This window comes from Eublepharis macularius, chromosome 2, assembly GCF_028583425.1.
Source record: "Eublepharis macularius isolate TG4126 chromosome 2, MPM_Emac_v1.0, whole genome shotgun sequence".
NCBI classification, from domain to species: domain Eukaryota; kingdom Metazoa; phylum Chordata; class Lepidosauria; order Squamata; family Eublepharidae; genus Eublepharis; species Eublepharis macularius.
This window is the reverse complement of record NC_072791.1, coordinates 49,799,476-49,820,329: the sequence shown is the minus strand read 5'-3', so window position 1 is coordinate 49,820,329 and position 20,854 is coordinate 49,799,476. Positions and strand designations below refer to the sequence as shown.

General features: G+C 42.0%; 1 protein-coding gene across 7 annotated transcripts in view; it reads right to left on the bottom strand.

Annotated features, from left to right (window-relative positions):
- Positions 1–20,854, bottom strand: part of RALGAPA1 (Ral GTPase activating protein catalytic subunit alpha 1) — a 190,947-nt gene that overhangs the window by 38,228 nt on the left and 131,865 nt on the right. For 5 of the 7 annotated variants that reach the window (XM_054972958.1, XM_054972961.1, XM_054972965.1 and 2 more), the window contains 2 exons: positions 19,982–20,105; positions 18,833–18,988 (listed from right to left, as the gene is read on the bottom strand). In XM_054972958.1, coding sequence (XP_054828933.1) covers positions 18,833–18,988; positions 19,982–20,105 — 280 coding nt within the window. Of the gene's footprint in view, positions 1–18,832; positions 18,989–19,981; positions 20,121–20,854 lie in introns of all 7 variants that reach the window. The other 2 variants (XM_054972960.1, XM_054972963.1) reach the window with 1 other exon arrangement.

The following is a 20,854-nucleotide window of genomic DNA, read 5'->3' as shown; positions in this document are numbered from 1 at the left end:
AGGGCAAACTGTGCTGCTCTATAAGACGTGAAGAACCAGGTTGGAAAGAATGAGGGTTCTTTCTACAGGGGATGAATCAACGTTTTTAAAGATTTCCCCAAGAAATTTATTTCTGGGCTCTGTATACAAAGAGCAGAACAAAAGGTCTTCGGAGACTGAAGCTCCACAAATACAGAAACGTGTATCAATTGGTCTAGACTGTCTAGAATAGCTGAAGGAGTCCCCTTGCCCAGTCTCAATATACAAGACTGGATCTTTAAGATAGAAGCTGCATTGGACAGAAGTACAACGCTCTGTTCCAAATCTTCTCTCTGGTTCAATTTTTTCAAGGGGGACTATAGCAAAGCCTCTTATTTGGCTGAAATCTCCTTTTCTAGTCTTAGAATGGCTTTAACTTCTCTGAGATTAGTTGTAATTCCAGGAGATTTCCAGAATCCACCTGCAGGTTGGTAACCCTATTAATGGTGCCACCCTCAGAAGAGTTGCATCCCTCTAAGTCCATTGAAGGCAATTGTTTTAGAAGGATGTAATTCTGCTTAGGACTGTACAATAATCCACCTTTTAAGTTTTATATGCATATGCATTACAGTGTGCATAACAGAGATATATAATCCATGTACAAATGGCTAATAAATTATGCACAATTTACTATGAATGAAGAGGCACAATCCAATTTGAAATAAGTGGCAATGGCTGATTCCACAGGAAAGTTTCTCTATTTCAGCAACTCTAGCTAGATTCAAGTTTGGTGTTTTTGTTTCCATATGTCACCTTCCATTCCTGTTCAAATAGCGAGTAGTCTGTTTTGTCTACTAAAACTGGTTTTTTTTTTAATCTGAAAAAAGCCTCCACCGAACCTTTCTCCTGGCTTTGATGGCACAATCTTTTTCATGAGCCTGCAAGGGTAGGTACACCTTCTATTTGAATGAACCCACTTTTCCTGCATTTTCACATCGAGCTGTCTTGATATCATTGCTGACACCAATAAAACTGAGATTTTTAAAAAAATTGCAGGTGAGGTCAGGGCAACATAATAATGCTATTACTACATTACAACAGTAAAAGTGGCAAGTGTTTTTTCTCTATTCTTTCTATTAGCATTTGAAAAGTTCCGGAAGTGTCCTCTTTCCCCAAGCAACAGGGGGCAATTAGTCTTTTCAAAGCAGATGAGTATCTTACAGTAATTAGCATTACCAAAGATTCAGGCACTGCTTTATTCTGAAACAGCACTATGCAAATATGCAGGGTGTTTTTTAAAGGAGTAGTATTGCATTATTCTTGAGCAACACTATGCATGCACCCCATCTGTTGCAACTGCAAACTGAGCAACAATCACTCTGGCAACATGACAGCCACAGAGAAAAAACCCTTGTGTGGAATCAGCCAATATTAAAAATAATTATTTACTCAATACATACATACATACATACATACACACACGTGTGTGTGTGTCACTTCCAATATTAAATAACATTTTTATTCCTTTATTTTAAATGCATTTTATGTAGTGCTGAAAGTTTCCTTTAACTGAAGCATATCAAATATTATTTTTCAAAAAGGCAAACAACTTTTTTGAAGAGAAGAAACATAATCTCTCTATATAAAGACAAGTGTCCTGATTGATTCATCAATGCCCAGCCCAAACTCCTGGACCTAGAACATGAAATTTGGGGAGAATATTCCTTTCATGATGTAAACACCCACTAAGAAGGGATTTTAAGAAATTTGCCCCCTAAGGGCGTAAAAAGGGGCAAAATGTGTTTCCCCAAAGGGATACAGCTTCCCTGTGTGGCTTGCAGGCTTCTGCCTGCTTGCGCCCCCGCCCACTGCCAGCTCAGCCACTCTTCCCTGATTGGGCCAGCCTTTCAAGGTCATTTGTATACATGGGTTGACTGGGGCTCACAACATTCCACATCTCATCCACACACACCCTGTCCCGAGACAGTTGGAACAGAGAGGTCATTTGTGTATGCGGCCTCATTGATCCTCATCCCCCACATTCTGAACAGGATGCAGTTGCTATTGGAAGTCATTGAATATGTCCTGAGATAAAATGCACCTATCAGTCTTCCCCTAAAAGTTCACTAGGGTTACCAATCTCCTTGTGGGGCCTGGCTTTCCTGTGTGGCTGACAGGCTCCTGGCTGCTTGCACCTCCCTCTCTCTGATTGGTCAGAGGAGCTTGCTGGGCTGTGGAGCTTGCTCTTCAGTGAAAAATGGATTGTAAGACAGCTGTGCCCACTGATATCTCCTGTCTCTCGAGGATGTCAATGGCATAATGTCTCACGAAGGTGTCTGCCGATGACCAGGTAGCCGCCCTGCAGATGTCCAGCAGTGGGACCCCTCTGAGGAATGTCGTTGATGTCGCCTGCGACCTCACAGAATGTGCATGGATTCCCAATGGACAAGGTAAGTTAGCATTTTTATAGCATACCTTGATAGGTCTATACCACCCAACATACGATGGTTTGAGTACTCGCTCCTTTCCCTTTTTTAGGGCCTACATAACACTGCCTATCTACTCTGAACTCTTTAGTCCTGTCAAGGTAAAAGAGCATGGCCCTCCGTACATCCAACGTGTGAAGAGCTTTATCTGCTTCCTCCACAGGGTTATGGAAGAAAACTGGGAGGGACAGCTCCTGCGTCACATGAAAACGCAACATCACCTTGTGTAGGAAATCTAATCTTGGCCATAAGACCACCTTCTCGGTGTGTATTTTAAGGAATTGTTCATCTGCTGGCAGGGCTGCTATCTCGCTAACCCTTCTGGCAGAAGTCACCGCCAGTAGCGTCACCTTCATAGACAGTTCCCTCAACCCACATGTGGCCAAGGGTTCAAAGGGTCTTGACATTAACTTGGTTAAGACTAGCTGTAGGGACCACTGAGGGACTACCTTCCCTGCGGGCGGAAAGAAATTTAGTAGCTCCTTAATTAACAACGTTGAGGTGTAGTGTGCAAAGACTGTCTTATTATCAACAGGCTTATGGAAGGCTGATATAGCCGCCAAATAAACTTTCACTGATGAAACAGAAAGTCCCATGCCTTTCAATTCTAGAAGGAAATCTAACACCGAGGCCAAAGGGCAGGTGAAAGGATCGATCCCCTTGTAAGCAGTCAGCCCGGCCTCTGCCATTTTAATAGCAGTTTTATATATGGCTGCTTGTGATATTAAAGATGTTCAGGCTTCTAGAGTTAAAATGGCTGCGGTTTTGCCACTAGAGAGCCTCTAACAGTTGCTGAGCCCCACCCGGGAGAACCTGGCATGCATGGAATGCTGCACAGGAATGCAGAGTGATTAAGAGGCAATTGGATTTACTATCCTTCCAGCCCCAAAGGTGCCCAGTGCAACAAAAGTCTCGCAGTCATCCCCACTTAACACATGCCTTTCCCTTCTTCTGTGATGAGATGTCCTGTCCTTGATTGAGGAGCTAATCAAATGACATTCATAAGTATATACAGTTGTTCCTAGGAAAGTACAGTCCCCACCTAAAAACCATCAACTTAGCTCCAGTGGAATTCACTAACAAACTATCCCTTTTGTGCAGTGCTAGAACATGTTTTGCATTTGCTTTCACACACCCCGGCAGCGACCAATCAAACCCAGGAACCGACCGTTGGAGTCTTTGTTCTAACAGCTAGGTGGGCTCTTCCACCTCAGGGCACATTTTACCTATAAAGGAAGGGCCCTGGCCTCATTCAAATCATGCACGCTTCCTGAGTCCAAGGGCTGCTCCCTTAGGGTCACTTTCCTAAGCCTCTCTCTCATTGTACACGCTTCCGGATCCACAAGCGCTGTTTCCTTGAAGTTTGCCTGAGCCTCTTGCTCTCCTAGCCAAGGACGCCGGCATTTGAAACTACTCTCTTCTCCCGCGGACTGGACCCCCTTTTCAGGATAGGTAGATATATTAGCTCCCTCTCTCTCCATTCCCAATTTCTGACTAAGCTTCCTAGGACTCTGTATGTGTGTGTGTGTGTGTGTGTGTGAGAGTATTTTTACCCCGTAATTGCGAGTGTATGTGCATGTCATTTTGTTCTTAATAAAAGTTATTGTTGTACTTTAAGAACCAGCCTCGTTTGCAATTTTAGGAAGGGACCTGGGAGAAACTGGTGACAGATCCCTGCGGTTACCAGCCTCTTGCATAACCATTCTCCTTGCTAGCTAATTCCACCATAAATCATTCTATTGCAAGGAGACCAGTTCTCATATGACCCTTTCCCCCCGCCCAAGCCACAAACTTTTCCCACTTGTAGTGGTAAGATTGCTTGGTGGATAGTCTCTTGGCATTCAATGTAACATCAGCCACTTTAGCAGACAACAGACCTACAGTCTGCAGCCACACAGTCAGTCTGAGTTTGTTTACAGCATGGTGACGTATACCGTGACACAAGATCAGATCCATCTCCTCGGGAAGATGCTGGAAAGTCTGGTTTGACATCTGGTACAACTGATGAAATCAGGGTTGTCTTGGCCAAAAGGGCGTCACCACTATGGCTGTCATCCCGTCTGCCTGCATTTTGCTCATCATCCTGGGGATTAATGGTATTAGGGGGGAAAGGCATAGAAGAGACTCCCGGACGAGGTGATCTGAAGGCATCCCCTACAGAGCCTGCTTCTAAACTCCCTCTGGAGCAAATGGGGGCTTTCTTGTTTGCCCTGGTAGCAAAGAGGTCTACCTCTGGTGTGCCCCACTCTGAGAACACTGGTCCTATGTAGTGGTACCTGATAGACCACTTGTGGGGGTCAGACCCTATTCTACTTAACCTGTTCGCGCCAGTGTTTTCTACACCCAGGATATGGACTGTGTGGATGTGCACACCGTGTTCCACAGCCCACTCCCATAACCTTATTGCTTCCAGACGCAAATGGCGAGAGGTCGTTCCCCCTTGCTTGTTCACACAGAACATAGCTGTGCTGTTGTCTGTCAGAATTTGCACATTTTTGTTTACTACCGTATCTGAGAAGGACATTAAGGCAAAACGAAATTGCCCTCAATTCAAGGACATTAATATGTAGGGAGAGTTGCCATGGGCTTAAGCTTTTTGCAGTGCAAACCCCAGCCAGCCACAGATGCATCCATAGTAATGGTTATGTCTGTGCAGGTAGACCCAAAGGGTACTCCATGGAGCAAGTTGTCATTTTTCAACCACCATCCCAAACTTCTAAGGATTGGCCTTGGGATGCTAAATTTCTTCTCCTGGCTGTGTTTTGAGGCATGATAAATGGAAATAAACCACAGTTGAGCATGTCTCATATGCAGTCGTGCCAGCAGCATCACTGCTGTGGTAGATGCCATGAGGCCCAACAAGGTTTGAATCTGCCTAGCCGACTGAAACCTATTTCTAAAAAACATCCTAATAATCCCTTTAATTTTTACCACCCACTCAACGAGAAAGTCCAAAGAGATTTCCAGGACAGCACCTATGAACTAAATCTGTTTGGAGGGTTGCACTCTGGATTTCTTGTGGTTAACTGCAAGGCCCAGCCTGGCGCAGGTGTCCAAAGTTAACTCCACCTGTCTGACCAGGTCCCTTTCCGATGTGGCCGAAAGCAGCCAGTCATCCAAATATGGATAAATTGAACATCCCAAAGTCCTCAAATGGGCCACCACTACTGCCATGCATTTGGTGAAAACCCTCCGAGTCGTAGAAAGCCCGAAGGGGAGCACCCAATATTTGTAGACATCATTCCCACAAGTAAACCTGAGGTACCTCCTATGGGAGGGATGGATGGCTATATGGAAATAGGCATCCTTCAGTTCGATCACTGCAAACCAAGAACCCGGGGGCAAAAGAGTCAGCACCACGTTAAGAGCGGTCATTCTGAACTTTTGCACTTCAATCAACTTAGTCAGGTCCCTGATATCTAAGATGGGACTAAAACCACAATCTTTCTTCTCCACTAGGAAGAAGTTCGAGTAGAAACACCGATGATCTTGTCCAGTCGTGGATCCTGATCCACCCTACCAGGAAAATGCCAACACGGTAAGTAGAAGAACTTAATTTTATAACCGTATTTAACAATATCAAGAACCCAAACATCTGTGGTGACAAGACACCACTCAGAGAAATAATTACTGATCCGGTCCCCAAACATTGGTCCAGAGACCTGGCCTAGTCAGAATTGCTTCTGAACATTCTGCTGCTGATCCTTCGCGGGCTGTGACTGCGACCCCAATCTAGACTGGTAGTTGTACTTCCTTTTAGGAGGGCCCCCTTGACCCGCCTGATATGGGCGACTCTAAGGATACACATAGGAGTGGTAGGGCTGATAATGGTATTGTTTGGCCCGGTAGTAGTGCTGCTGCCTATATGGGGGCTTCCCGGCTCCCTGCTGGGTTGATGGAAGGACTCCATAGGACTTGGCCATAAGTCTGTCCTTTCTCTTTTGGGAGAGATAATAATCTGTCTTCTCTGAGAAGAGGGATTTTCCTTCAAATGGAAGGTCTTCCACCTTGTTCCTGGTTTCAACCAGTAGATCTGTCAACTGCAACCAGGTGTGCCTCCGCAGGATGACTGCCGATGTCAGGGCTCTAGTCGCCGCATCATTAGTGCTCCTCCCTGCATTAATCTGGTGTCTTGCTAACCATAGTGCCTCCTCCCTGATGACCTTAGCCAATGGTTTCTGCTCATCGGGAAGCTTCTTGTGGAAGGCGGACACGTTTCCCCAGAGAAATATCTGATAGGCGCCCATCATCGCTAAGTAGTTAGCAACCTTAACGCTCAGGGCCACAGAAACATATATTTTCCTCCCTATGGCATCCAACTTTATTCCCTCCTTGTCAGAAGGCATAGAGTGCGAGCCTTGGTGCAGGTGTGATTGCATTCCCTCCATCACTAAGGAGGAGGGGGGGATGCATAGAAAGAAAGGGGCAGGAGTCATCCCTGATCCTATACAGTGTCTCCATCTTCTTCGTAGTAGACGGGTTAGAGGCTGGCTTCTCACAGAGAGAATTCATAAAGTCAACAAACCCTTCAATCACAGGAAATGTGACATTCGATGTAGATCCAGAGTATAAATACTGAAGGATCTTGTCTTTCGGCTTGGTCTCCAGTGATGTAATACCAATTTCCAAGGCCTTAGCCATCCTCTGAAGCAGTTCAGAGTAGGACCTAAAATCATTGGTAGGGGAGGTTTTGCCCATCTCACTCAGGGCTTCATCCAGGGAAGGGTCTGATGGCCAGCTGGGGATAACCTCCCTCTCATAGGGGTCAAGGTCAGGGTCCTGGAGCTGGAAGGATATAGCCGAGTCCAGGATAGAATGTGGTCTCCTCTCAAATTCTGAATAAGACATCTGTGAGAAGGCAGAGTTGGTATAGAAGGGCTCTCCAATGTCCACATCTGAGAAGTTCTGTGGGGAATAACCATGGGAGTAGGACCGCTCAGAGTAACAGTGGTGCCTGCTTCTTTTGAATGACTGTTCCTGCACAAATTCACCCTCTTCCATAGAGAATGTCACTGAGGAGGATTGGGACCGCGGTGAAGGGGTCCTCGGGAGAACACAAGCCTCTTTGTCTGAGGCACCCTCTTTCCTCGAACGGGCTCTGCTCAGTTCCATTCCAGTCAGATGCTTAGTCTTTGCTCTTTTCATAGAATCATAGAATCATAGAGTTGGAAGGGGCCATACAGACCATCTAGTCCATCTAGTTCTTCCTAGGTGGTTCCAAAAGAGCGGGTTCAGATGTCGGTTCTGAGGGTTGAACCTGTGCCAGTGTCGAGTCCGTAGGCCTGGACGATGCTCTAGAATCCACTGGCCTGGATGACTCCCTCGATTTCAAGCATCAGGTCCAAGCAGGTGAGGCATAGGCGATCTTGGTTCCGACTGGCGCTTTGGGTTCCAGCCCGAGTCAGAGTCTATCAAACCTCTCACAGTGGTGGCAGAAGAAGAACTGAGGGCAAAGGGCACTGTGCCTCCCAGATACAGGCTGTTTAGGCGGGAAAACAGCCACACCTGCGCTCCGGGAGGCGTTGAGCGCCCTCTAGTGGAAATTTTAGCTAAGAAATCCTCCAGCTGATAGGCCTGCACAAGCACAGTCCCATGTGCGTCTGCACAGAAGACCAACAATGAACTCTGTGTTTTGAGGTAAAATGCAGGTAAACTGCAGACATGTTGAAGACAGTACAAGACTCCTGAGTAAGGATAACACGCTTCGCTTTATTCAAACACCTTTGCGAAGCTTGGGTACTATGCTATTATACTACAAAACCAACAAAAAAACCCACAAACCAAAAAATGATACATACCCATAAGTATTATAACTAGATTTAAAGTAGTTAGATATCACAACAAAGCATGGGTATCAAGCTAGTAATTCATAAATTCTGCACTTCATTTTAAACTAAGATATTGTCAGTTATAAAAAAGTACTTCTGGATATTTTCTTCTTCTAGCTCAATCACATTATTTGCTATTTAACAGCTTTATTAAAACGTCATACTTTCAAGGAAACTGGTAGAAAATAAATTACTGAATTAGTATAGTATCTGAAAGAGAATCTTGATGCTGCAATGACAGGATCTACAAAAAACCTAATTCCCGTAATTAACACAATACTCTGATACACACTTATACAATTATTATTGACTACTCTAATTTAAAGTGCTAGTGCAAATATACTCAGTGCAAATTCATAACCGGAATATCATTTACCAAACTATATTCTATCATGTTGGCAAAAGCTCAATAACCCCAATAAATACTTACACAATCAATTGCAGCAAATAGTTAGAATAATTTAGAGTATACAAAATTCTTCAATAAATACACAATAATACATCAAAAAGTGGAAAAATCAAGCTGTGTATGTACAATTCACAAGAGCGGGTGGTGGAGATGAATGATACTCCTCCCCTGTGGTCCACTAAAATGTCCAAATAACATGATGTTTCATTCCAAATGGTCCGTTTTATTTCCACAGGTACACCAAGATGTCACACTCCAGTAAAGATCATCTCCTGGGAGTCTGCAAATCCACTTGCATCGAAGCTGTACTAGAGGAACTCCACTGCACAGGATCAGCGTGGGTGTTCCCAAAAATCCTGACAGGATGCTTGCTACTCTCCTGTTTTGTTACCACTTTCTCAGGGGAAATTTCTCATTTTTCATTTTCAGCCAGCAGTGTTCCTAACCAAGTCCTTTCCTCAGTCAATAAGCTGGTGAATAACCCTATTGGGATTTTTGGGAACACCCACGCTGATCCTGTGCAGTGGGGTTCCTCCGGTATAACTTCGATGCAGGTGGATTTGCAAACACCCAGGAGGAGATCTTTACTGGAGTGTGACATCTTGATGTACCTGTGGAAATAAAATGGATCGTTTGGAATGAAACGACATCACGTTATTTGGACATTTTAGTGGACCACAGGGGAGAAGTATCATTCACCTCCACCACCCGCTCTTGTGAATTGTACATATACAGCTTGATTTTTTCACTTTTCAATGTATTATTATGTATTTATTGAAGAATTTTGTATACCCTAAATTATTGTTCTATTTACTGCAATTGATTGTATAAGTATTTATTGGGGTAATTGAGCGTTTGCTAACATTATGAATTTGAACTATTTTTGTAAATGATATGCTGGTTATAAATTTGCACTGAGTATATTTGCACTAGCACTTTAGAGTTGTCAATAATAATTGTATAAGTGTGTATCAGAGCATTGTGTTAATTACGAGAATTAGGTTTTTTTGTAGGTCAGTTTTAACCCGTAATTGCCCTCATTGTTCATCAGCAATGACAGGATCAGCAGGAAGACATTTTTTTAAATTTTATTTCCATTTCTAAGATAATTATCATTCACCTTTGGGTACAATGACATAAAAACACTTCAAGTAAACATTGTTAATAATCTTCTCTGTTAAAAGAAACAAGAAACTAGCATTCTGAACTTGTCCAATACTTTTGGGAAAAAATTCTGACTATTATAAAGTGCATTCACCAATCCTCAGAGGTATTATTTGTTTAAGCAGTTGTCATCTACAGAGTGCCTGTCTTCTCACACTATCGATAAACCCAGGTCAGCGGTGTCAAATATGGATGTGCACAAAAAATGCTTGGTGTCACTTTTAATTTACATTCTTAAAAATGTTTATAATTACATGTGTGTTCTTTATTAAATTATTCTTGCTAGGGGAAAACACTTTTTTGGTTATAATTTCCCACCCATCCAACTTGGATGTAACCCTACAACATAACTGTTCCTTACATTTTATATTAAAAAACAACGCCAGGTAGGTTAGGATGACAGCCCAAGTTCACCCAGCGAGCATCTGCGGATCTTCCAGATCTTTCTCTGACATTCTAAGCAATCCTCATTTCACATTCTGCCTAGAAAATCAATTATACACTCCCTTGAAAGAACCTATAAGTAAAACTGCCATACTTACCGAGCCAAAAAAGGAATATTAAAAGAAAGAAGCTTACACACTCAAGTTTAACTGGAAGCCAGAAGAGCTGACACAAATCTTCATTTCAAATAAGCATGGATCAGTTATAGATATTCAAGAAGAATGGGAAAAAATTCTGCACATGCTCACAGCCAATTTCATGTATTTTTATTTCACTTGTTCCACAGAAGTTCCCTGGCAATGAAAACTTCTGAGCAGTATTCCTATAATCCTTAATTCATACTGTTACTTGATTAAGGAGCTGTTTAAAATTCTTTTTCCTATACAGAACTGAGCCTCTCACAAGCCAAAAACCTGACCCTCAGTCACATCATCATCTTACAGATAGCATCTGTCCATAACTGAATAAGGAGTCTTATCAATGGTATCATGGGAACTAGGTATTAGGTAGGATGCAATGCAAAGACCGCATGAGGTCCACACTAAGACCTCCAATCTTCCTGGCTTTCTGCTCTTGACAGCAGTAATTTCTGATCATGGGAAGCTTTATTTCCAGGTCCAGGATGTGTGTGTTGTGGATTACATATGGATCATGTGGGTTGGAAGGCTGCAGTGGAGAGGTAGAGAATTAGTGTGTTCTGTCTCTGCTGTCAGCAGAGCTCTGCTTATGCTAGGGGGAGTAAGAACATGAGAACGAACCCAGCTGGATCAGATTAGTGGTCCATTTAGTCCAGCATCCTTCTTCAGACAGTGGCCTGGAAGGCCAACAAGTAGGGCATAGAGATCAAGGTCTTTCCTTGATGCAGCCTCCTAGCACTGGCATTCAGAGGCATGCTGCTTCTAACTTTTGGAGATTCTTTTTATTCACCGTGTGTCGCAGCTTCTAATGGGCCTATCCTACACAATTCTCTCTAAACACCTTGTAAAGCTGTCTGTTCTCATGGCCATCACTATATCCTCTGACAGCAAATCCCACAATTTAATTACTTCTTGAATAAAAGGTGTATTTCCTTTTGTCTGTCCTGCATCTGTTGCCCTTCAACTTCATTGGATGCCTTCAATTTCTAATAATATGGGAGATGGAGAAGAGGCTCTCCATTCACTTTCTCCACCACATACATAATTTTATAAACCTCTATCATGCCCACCCCCCAACTTGAGGTTTCTTTTTTCTAAACTGGAAAGCCTCAGATGCTTCAATCTTTCCTTACAGAAAAGGTGTTCCAACCTCTTAATCATCTTCATACATTTAGCATTTGATTCAAGAGTGGATTCAGACAGAAGCTAAGTTAAGATTTTTTCCACCTGATTTCTGCTACTGATTTTTTTCTGATATACTGGCTTGGATCCAACCGTTAAGCAGGAAAAAGTTCAACATTCAACTTTATGCTACAGCTTTTTCCCAACATGTTGCTGATCTTTTGGAGGAAGACTTCAAACTCTGCTCAGTGATGTGATAAGGTAATGGTAGGAGCCATGCCACTGTCTCCTCAACTTCACAATCCCTGCATGAAGTTCAAGGTTAGCAGAACTGGGTTTGTTTATGATGGAGTCATTGCCTTTTCGCCTGCTTGTATGATTAAAGAAAGGAGACCAGTGAAGATGTGGAAGCAATGGGTTGGAGTCCCCTGATGCATCAGCAGAAGGTGCTGATGGCTGCCAATCATCCTGGCATTCCTGCCCCCTCCACCCAAAGCCAGGGGACATATGTAGCATAAGACATGAGGGAGGCAGCGAGAAAGGGAACAAACTCACTAAATAATTTGTTTTATAAATTATTTGGAATAATGTGATATTAAATTATTCAGGATGATGTAATCCAATGCTGATTCTGAAACTACAGAAGGATCTCTCTAAATTGAGTGAGTAGGCAATGATGGGATAAATGAAGTTCATCATCGGTAAGTGTAAGGTGATGCACACTGGAGCAAAAAATCTGGACTTTAAATATATGTGATGGGGTCTGTTATGGTGATGGGGTCTGACCTAGCTGAGACTGAGATTGAAACACATCCTGGGCATGTAGTGGATGTGTGTATGTTATGTGCTGTCAAGTTGCCTCCAACCTATGGCTACCCTATGGAATGAAAGACCTCCAAAATGTCCTATTGTTAACAGACTTGCTCAGATCCTGAAAACTGGAGGACGTGGCTTCTTTTATTGAGTCAAGCCATCTCATTTTAGGTCTTCCTCTTTTCCTACTACCTTCCACTTTTCCAAGTATTATTGACTTTTCCACAGAATCTTGTCTTCTCATGATGTGACCAAAGTATGATAGCCTTATGTGACAGGCTCAGCTTCAAATGCTGAGCTTGCCGGACATGTATGTGAGGAAGGAAGGGAAGGACTTCCCTTAAAAGTGAAATCAGTACGTTCCTGAAGCACTTTTAGTCCTTGGACTAAAGTGGGAAAGACAGTACTAACTCCTGTGTAGACTCAAGAGATCAGGGAATTATAGTGGGCCAAGGAAGTGGGTAGAAAGGAGTCTCCCCTTCGGCACCAGGAACAGGGTTATAGCTCATAACTATAATGTCTGCTCAGTATCTTGTAAAGGTTTGACTCAGTGGAGTACCCTGAGGTCTGGAGAGGAGGGGAACTCGTGCTATGTCTGTGTGTTAAAAGTGGAGCATTTGTGAAGCAGTGGCAACCTCTGAAAGAACTCACTTTAACGTCTTTAAGACTAATAACATCAACATCTCTCAAAGAAGCCAGCAACTTAGAATCATACCAAGTGTTTTGTGCCTCACACCAGTGAGGTTTCTGTACAAAAAACTTTGTTACTTCAGTTCAAATACCTGCCTACCTGCCTTTTTATGTTACCTACTTGTAAATAAACCTTCTGTTACACTTTGAATCTCCCCAAGCCTTGTGTCAGTTTCTGTTTAAGGGAAGCGCAAACCCCTGATCTTTCCCCTATTTGGACTTGGCTGGGTAACCGTACTACTTATATGTACTGAAAGGTGGGACAAGAAAGAAAGTTGAAGCTTAACATCAACCATGCTACTTAAAGCTTCCCAGCCTAGTATTCAGCTTCATAGGCTTAGAGAGGAGAAGTTTTATCTCAGGGTAGGGGAAGGTCAGCCAAAGCCCGAGACAAGGGTTTGTGACACCTTAGTTTTGTCATTTAAGTTTCTAGGGAGAATTCAGGCTTGATGTTATCTAGCACCATTTGTCTTTTTGGCTGTCCATGGTATCCACAAAACTCTCCTCCTGCACCACATTTCATATGAATCAATTGTCTTCCTGTCAGCTTTCTTCACCATCCGACGTATACATCTATCCATAGTAATGGGGAATACCATCGTCTGGATTATCTTGCCCTTGGTTCCCAGAGAGACATCTTTATCTTTAAGGTTCTTTTCTAGCTCCCTCACAGCTACTCTTCTAAGTCTCAATCTTCTGATTTCTTCATTGCAGTTTCTCTTTTGGTTGATGATTGAGACAAGGAATAGAAAGTTTTGAACCATTTCAATTTCTTCATTGTCAACTTTAAAACTGTGTTAATTCCTCAGTAGTCATTACTTTTGTCTTCTTGATATTCAGATGTAATTCTGCTTTGGCGCTTTCTCTTTTAACCCTCATCAGTAGTATGGAATATGGATTTAATGAAAGAGATTTTATATACCATTTCTGTGCCTTTCAGTATTATATGCACTTTTACTATGCCCAGGATCTATTGTAGTATTTGTAACGCAACTTGCAAGAAAATGACACTTGAAACAAAGGACCAAAGAAGAATGTATGTTAAACATGTTAATCACTGTGAGAACTGAGAATTAACAGTACAATGCTTGCTATATGATAGAGATGCACCTGTCACACACCGGCTGTATGATTCTGTATGGTTCTAATACAAAAAGCTCTTTGTAAGAACTGTTAATGCAAAATGTTGCAAATTAGGTCAGCCAGAATTAGCAACAACTCTCAAGGCTGGGAAAGAGAGAAACTGCAGAACTGGGGGCACATTCCTTTCCAGCCACCGAACCCAGCTCCTTGCAAGCCCCAAGGTTGCAAAGAAGCGACTTCAGCAACTTCAGGGCGCCGCTGTTGAAAGTAACATTGGCAAAAAGGAGGGGGCCGGAATAGGCCCATAAGAAGAGATGTGTGAGAGAAAGGAGGAAGATGTTCTTCCTCGAGATAATGCCAAGGACAGATAGGAAATTGCAATCTTGCAATTTCTCCAATTATGCGGCTGACCTAAGTTGCTTCTTCCAATCAAAGTACCCCTAGACATTTGTGTCAAGATGGGAGGTCCCCTTTCTATGCCAATGGGGGACCCCTGTATTCTGTGAGCCAATAAGATAACAAATATTATTATTAGCCAAAAAGTATTAATTGCTTTGCACTGCTATTGTAGTTCTGATGAGCTTTGGACACAAGGAGACCTTCTACTCCTGTGTAATTGCTCCTCCATTGTTTAATTAAACAATCTATATTGCTTCAATCAACAGGATTCCTGGCATGTCTTTCTCATTGTGATTGGCTAGAGGGACACTCAAGGCACCAGGTTGTGCTTAACAGTAGTCGTTTCAAGTCTTCACTATTTTCTGTCAGTAACGTGGTATCATATGCATGTCTCAAATTGTTAATATTCCTTCCACCAATTTTCACACCACCTTCTTCTAGATCTAATTCAGCTTTCCTTGAGATATACTCTGCATAGAGGTTGAACAGGTAAGGAGATAATATGCACCCTTGTCTGACACCTTTGCCAACTGGAAACCATTCTTTCCCCCCATATTCTGTCCTGACAGTAGCCTCCTGTCCAGAGTACATGTTGCACATCAAAACAATCAGATGTTGTGGCACCCCCATTTCTTTTAACACTCTCCATAACTTTACATAATCCATTCAGTCAAAAACTTTGCTTTAATCTAGTGGATACTAGATGTGGATACTTGATGAAAATGTCAACTCTGACTACAGCAGTGGAGAAAAAGACAAACTCCATGTTGGGATTATTAAGAAAGGAATTGAGTATAAAATGGCCACTATAATAATGCCCTTGTATAGAGCTGTGGTGTGCCCACATATGAAATATTGTATGTAGTTTTAGTTGCTGAATCTCAGAACGGTTGCCTGTGCTGTTAGAACCACCACCACCACAAATTTGATTTATACTGCCCTTCAGGACAACATAACACCCACTCACAGCAGTTTACAAAGTATGTTATTATTATCCTCACAACAATCACCCTGAGAGGTGCGTGGGGCTGAGAGAGTGCCGGAAATCTGTGACTGACTCAAGGTCACCTAGATGGCTTCAAGCAGAGGAGTACGGAATCAAACCCGGTTCTCCAGATTAGAGTCCAGTCGCTCTTAACCACTACACAAAACTGGCTCCTGAGATGGCTGTTCTACATGTGCAAGATATTCACTTGTCTGTTGTGAAGAATATTTACTCAGACTAAGGCGAACAAAGGACTGACCCAGAAGGAAAGAGCCAATATATATTTTTATTCAAACCCCAAAGTTTATAAACTCATATTTTAAAAGAAACTGGATTCTGAACATCACAAAAGTGCGGATATATATGTGCTTTTATTTAAAATATGTAGGATACCAAAGGCCATATTGCAGAGTAGGGGTGTGCAATCCGAAAAGATTTGGGTTGGCAGAAAGGGCCTTCTTTCCTGCTGCTGCTGCGGCCGGCGGGGCCAGCTGGCAGAGAGTGCCAGTCTTCCCTTCTGCCGGTGCCAGGTAAGTGGGGGGTGGGTGGGGAGGAAAGGGTGGGAGGGAATGGTTAGGTTTAAAGGGCCCTGCCGCTTGCAAAAGGGCCCTTTAAATCTAACCCCCCGGGTCCCCTGAAGCTTCCTGAAGCATTTTGAATGCTTCGAGATTTCCGAATCAGGGCCAGCTGGCCCCGATTAGGAAATTCTGAAGCTTTCTGGATCACGCTCGATTTGGGTATTTTACCCTAATTGGATTCCCGAAACGCAGAGTTCCCTATTCCAGAGTTAATCTTAGAGCCTAATAATCAGGAGACAGTTTGGAGATAATAACATACTTGTAAACCACTCTGAGTGGGTGTTAAGTCGTCCTGAAGACCAGTATATAAATCGAACGTTGTTGTTGTTGTTATTATTATTATTATTATCATCATAATACAAGGAATTCATGGGAGAGGGGGAATCGCCAAATAACAACAACACACAAATAATGGTTAAGATCTTGCAACAGTTGTGAGATCTTGTTTTCTTTTCAGTTTGCAATGTCAGTGCAAAAGCACATATCACTTCAGCAGTTTGGGATTCCACCCCTCCCCCCCAATTAGATGTTTCTGAAAACATGGGGTTTCCCCCTGCTTTGTAGATTCAGCCTTAATGGCTTAATTGCAGCCTTAAATAGGTTAAGTTCCATTTATTTCAATGAGATTTAAGGACACTTAGCTACTGAACTGTGCTTTGATTCCCCACCCCCCACCCCCCAAGCAGTTCAGGCTTTCCTACTGCAAGAAAAGCTGGTGCAGAAAGTGTGATCTTTATGCCGATTCAGGCTCTGCAGGGATGAGCTGTAATATGTACAAAGGAGCCTATATAAAAGTTGATTATGTGAAGAAAAGATCAAGATATCTAGTGCCACTTATAATAGCCTATACACAAAGCTTTGCACAACCACTTGAGGAATGAAATGCACGCAGTCTTCTGCTATATTCTTAATCTTTTGATTACAGCTACTAAGTACTCTTTATGAAATGATGCCTAGGTTGGACAGTTTGAAATATTCAGCAGTTTTACAGAAGTTTTCAAGATATTGGTGAGAAATTTTAAAGCACAAAGGGAGCAATCCTAAGCAAGTCTCCTCAGAAGTAAGTACCATTTTATTCCAGTAGGGCTTATTCCCAGGACACTATTCTTAGGATTGTAGCCAAAGTCTTAAATAATAATACTGAGAATCATCTACAGGTTGAACATAGACCAAAAAATCATCAATAATTGAAGCTTGCCAGAGGCATAGCTATTTCTCTGTACTAACTGTCGGCGATCTAATTTAATTACATGTATTAAACTCCATGCTGAGGTCAACCGGCCTCACTTCCTCCAATATTACACTTCAACCAGTGCTCATTAATGTCTGTTCAATGGATTAGCACATCTGAAGATATATGTACAGAATAGAGGGGGAACCGTCTAATGATAGCCAATTGTTCATTCGTAATAGGGCAAATGTTCCAGGCCTCAACTTATTATCCCTAATGTGGAATTTATTAAATTTTAAAAAGAAAAAAAAATACCAATGGTGCAAACAGTTTATTCTTAAATCAGCAGTAAGAAAGCTATTACTGATGACATGTTGCCTACAAATACATGTAATTATCAAAACTAACATATTTAAATGTTTAATGTTATATTTTATACTTTTGAAAAATAAAAATTAAGTGAATACTGTGTGAAGGGCACACTTAATGGCCACTCTGTAGGAAGTCAGTGTTCACATACTGGTGAGTCTGAAGGTTGATTAGGGACAGTTTGGAAGCAGGTATGTCTGGGGCTGCACATACATCATACTGCCTGGTGGGCAGAATGTTTACCTGTGCCAATAAATATGGTTTACTTGCTGAACTCCATCCATGTAGGAGATTGTGCATTGCTATGGAATTCAAAGTACAACAGGAACCTCACCATTCACAGAGGATCTGTTCTTGGGATCCCCATGAATGGTAAAATCCATGAATACTGGGAGGCAAGTGCTGGCACACTTTTCTTGCAAAACTTAATGATATAATGATGACAAGGCTGGCACTTTATAAAACCAGGCTGGGCTGCAGACTACATCCCCTGATCAGACCATAGACAAAGTTGTGAATTATGAATCCACAAATGGTGAGGGTGTACTGAGCTTGGGCTGTCTGAGCTTCTGCTCTTTGTCTGCTCAGTGTCCACTGCTATTATAGATTGAGTAGATTGGGGAAGAACCTGGATGGGGCTCAGAGGAAGATAGTCCAACTTGACTAACTGCAAGAGCCACTGTGAAATAAATAGAACAAGCAACAGTATTCTTATATCCCCTTGCCAATAGCTAGGGAAAGGGTTACACTATTGATTATATTAACTGCAGTAAATAAATCGATATACTTAAATTAGGAATTTATATATAGAGCAAGAGGTGCATTAATATGTGCATGTATGCACAGGGCACAGAAAAAGGGAGTGGAAAGCCAAGATTCCATGTAATTATTACAGTATCTACCTAAGCAGACTCAGCAAAAACATTTAGAATCTCTGTAACAGAGTTTCTTCCTGGCATTATGCTTCCTTATAATTTATTATCAGACTACCATAGCTGTTATTTCTCTTATTTAGAAGTACCAAGAAATTCAGTGCAATAAAAATGTTTATCTATGGCAAAGAACTGAGGCAAGATTCACTCAAAGGTATAATCAGTTCAAAGCTTAATAAAATCTCAAACGTTTAAAGGAATTATTTGTTCTTTACTGCCTAGATTTATCACCACCCTAAAGGACAGTCATTTCAAAGCACCCACCTTTTTTGTCAAGGAGTCATCTGAATCAGAAGGCATTCTAGTTGATACATGAAACATTACTTCCACAGTAGAGGTAGCAAAATATGGAGTGGTCAGTCCAGTACTTTTGTTTTTTTGCAATCCTCCCATAAAACCACAATGGTTTGTTAGGTTCACCTAAGAAACAGAAGCCAACATCATGGTCTTAAAAGCGTAACGTGCACTAGCACATCTTCCTATGGAAAAAACCTTATTTATTCCAGTGATAGAAAACCATTTAATTATTACTATTTATTGTATTTTTAATCTGCTCTTCCTACAAACAGGCTCAGAGCGGAATACATATATAAAATACATAAACATGTTAATTTAAAACCAGATAAAAACGTCAATAAATACAGTATTATTTCTAACAGACAGAAGCACACAATGCATGATCCAAACAGTAATCCGTGGAGGCGGATGGCCAATTACTTGATGTTAACAGAACAGGGGGCAAATTCAGCCTCCCCTCCATGGCAGGAGTCTGGTTTCATGGCTGACCTGCCTCAACCACCATATGCCTGGCAAACCATCTCTGTCTTACAGGCCTGGCAGAAAGATAACAATTCTTGCTGGGACTGGGTCTTCACAGACAGAGAGTTCCACCAGGCATGATCCAGGGCCGAGAAGGCCCTGGTCCTGTTTGAGGCAAGGTGGACCTTTTTGGGGCCAGAGACCACCAAGAGATGTTTGTCCCTTGAAATGAGTGTCCTCCGGGGAACACAGGATGAGAGGCGGTCCTGTAGATATACTGGTCTCAGTCTACTGAAGGCTTTAAAGGTTAAGATGAAGACCTCACACTTAAGTCACTTCCCATCAATCAAGCAAATGCAGGGATTTAAGAGAAATGGTGGGCTAGAGAAGAAAACACAGATCACTATGTAAATTTTTAAATTTTAAATTTCACAGGTGGCAAGGAGGAAGACCATTTCAGGAAGTGGATGGAACCTATAACTTCTTGCTTGCCTATAAGCTCTACAGTCTGTGAAAGAAGCATGGCACCACCTCACAAACAGAAATACCTTAAAATCTATCAGGACACAATGGTCCTTGAATTCCTTAGTAATTGCTACTATTATGGTAATACAAAGCGAACTTGAATTAAGAAAATACAGTCTGAAAAGATACCTCCCAACCAAGGCCTGCTACAAAATCCTCGTAGGCTTGACTTCCTCCGGTATTAGTGAGGATGGAGTGTTTATCCTCTTGTCCCTCAGCAACATAAAATACAGCAATTTTGTGCGTCTCTCGGCTGTAAGACACATAACTGCAATTACATAAGAATGTACTCTGAAGTCATTAAAGAATGAGATACACAAACAGAAAAAGGGCTCTAACTTTGACCGTGTAAATACATCTCAAAGGTTCTTTGTCTGGTGTTTTTATTGTTGCATTTGCTTGTTCCTGTCCCCCTGTATTTTTTTTTGCTGGAGATACACATATCAGGAAAGTCTTCTGCAGCTGTCTATCGACATGTCTTAAAAATCTTGGTTCAAAAATAATTGCCTCTCTATGACTGTTGGTTAAAATTCAGATCAATAAATAAGCTATAAACTATGTGCAGATATTATTTAGACTCTTCCTAATACAAACATAAGGGTAAAGTGCAGGAACAGACGAGTCCTGTCTCTGAATTTCTTAGCTTGACATTAATCCACATAGTATAAATGGAAATAAGAAATAGTTTCTCTCTCTTTGATCATCTGTACTAAATGTTTCTGAGCATATTACATGGAGACATCTCATGTGTCAATTGGTACACAGACTAACAAAAGCAAGTTCTTAACCTATGAAGAAACACACGACATTTTGACTTGAAAAGAAAATCTTCTAGGGGAAGATTCTTTTCTCTGATTTTTCAGAGCAAATAGTTATATTTTCTCTCAGGAAACCTCACCTGCAGCCAGCCTTGTTCTTAAAGCACTGGTGGCTTGAGCAATGATTTGCAACTGTAGCTAAAGAATAATCGCTTTTCACAGTCTTGTTGTGTAACCCCCCCCC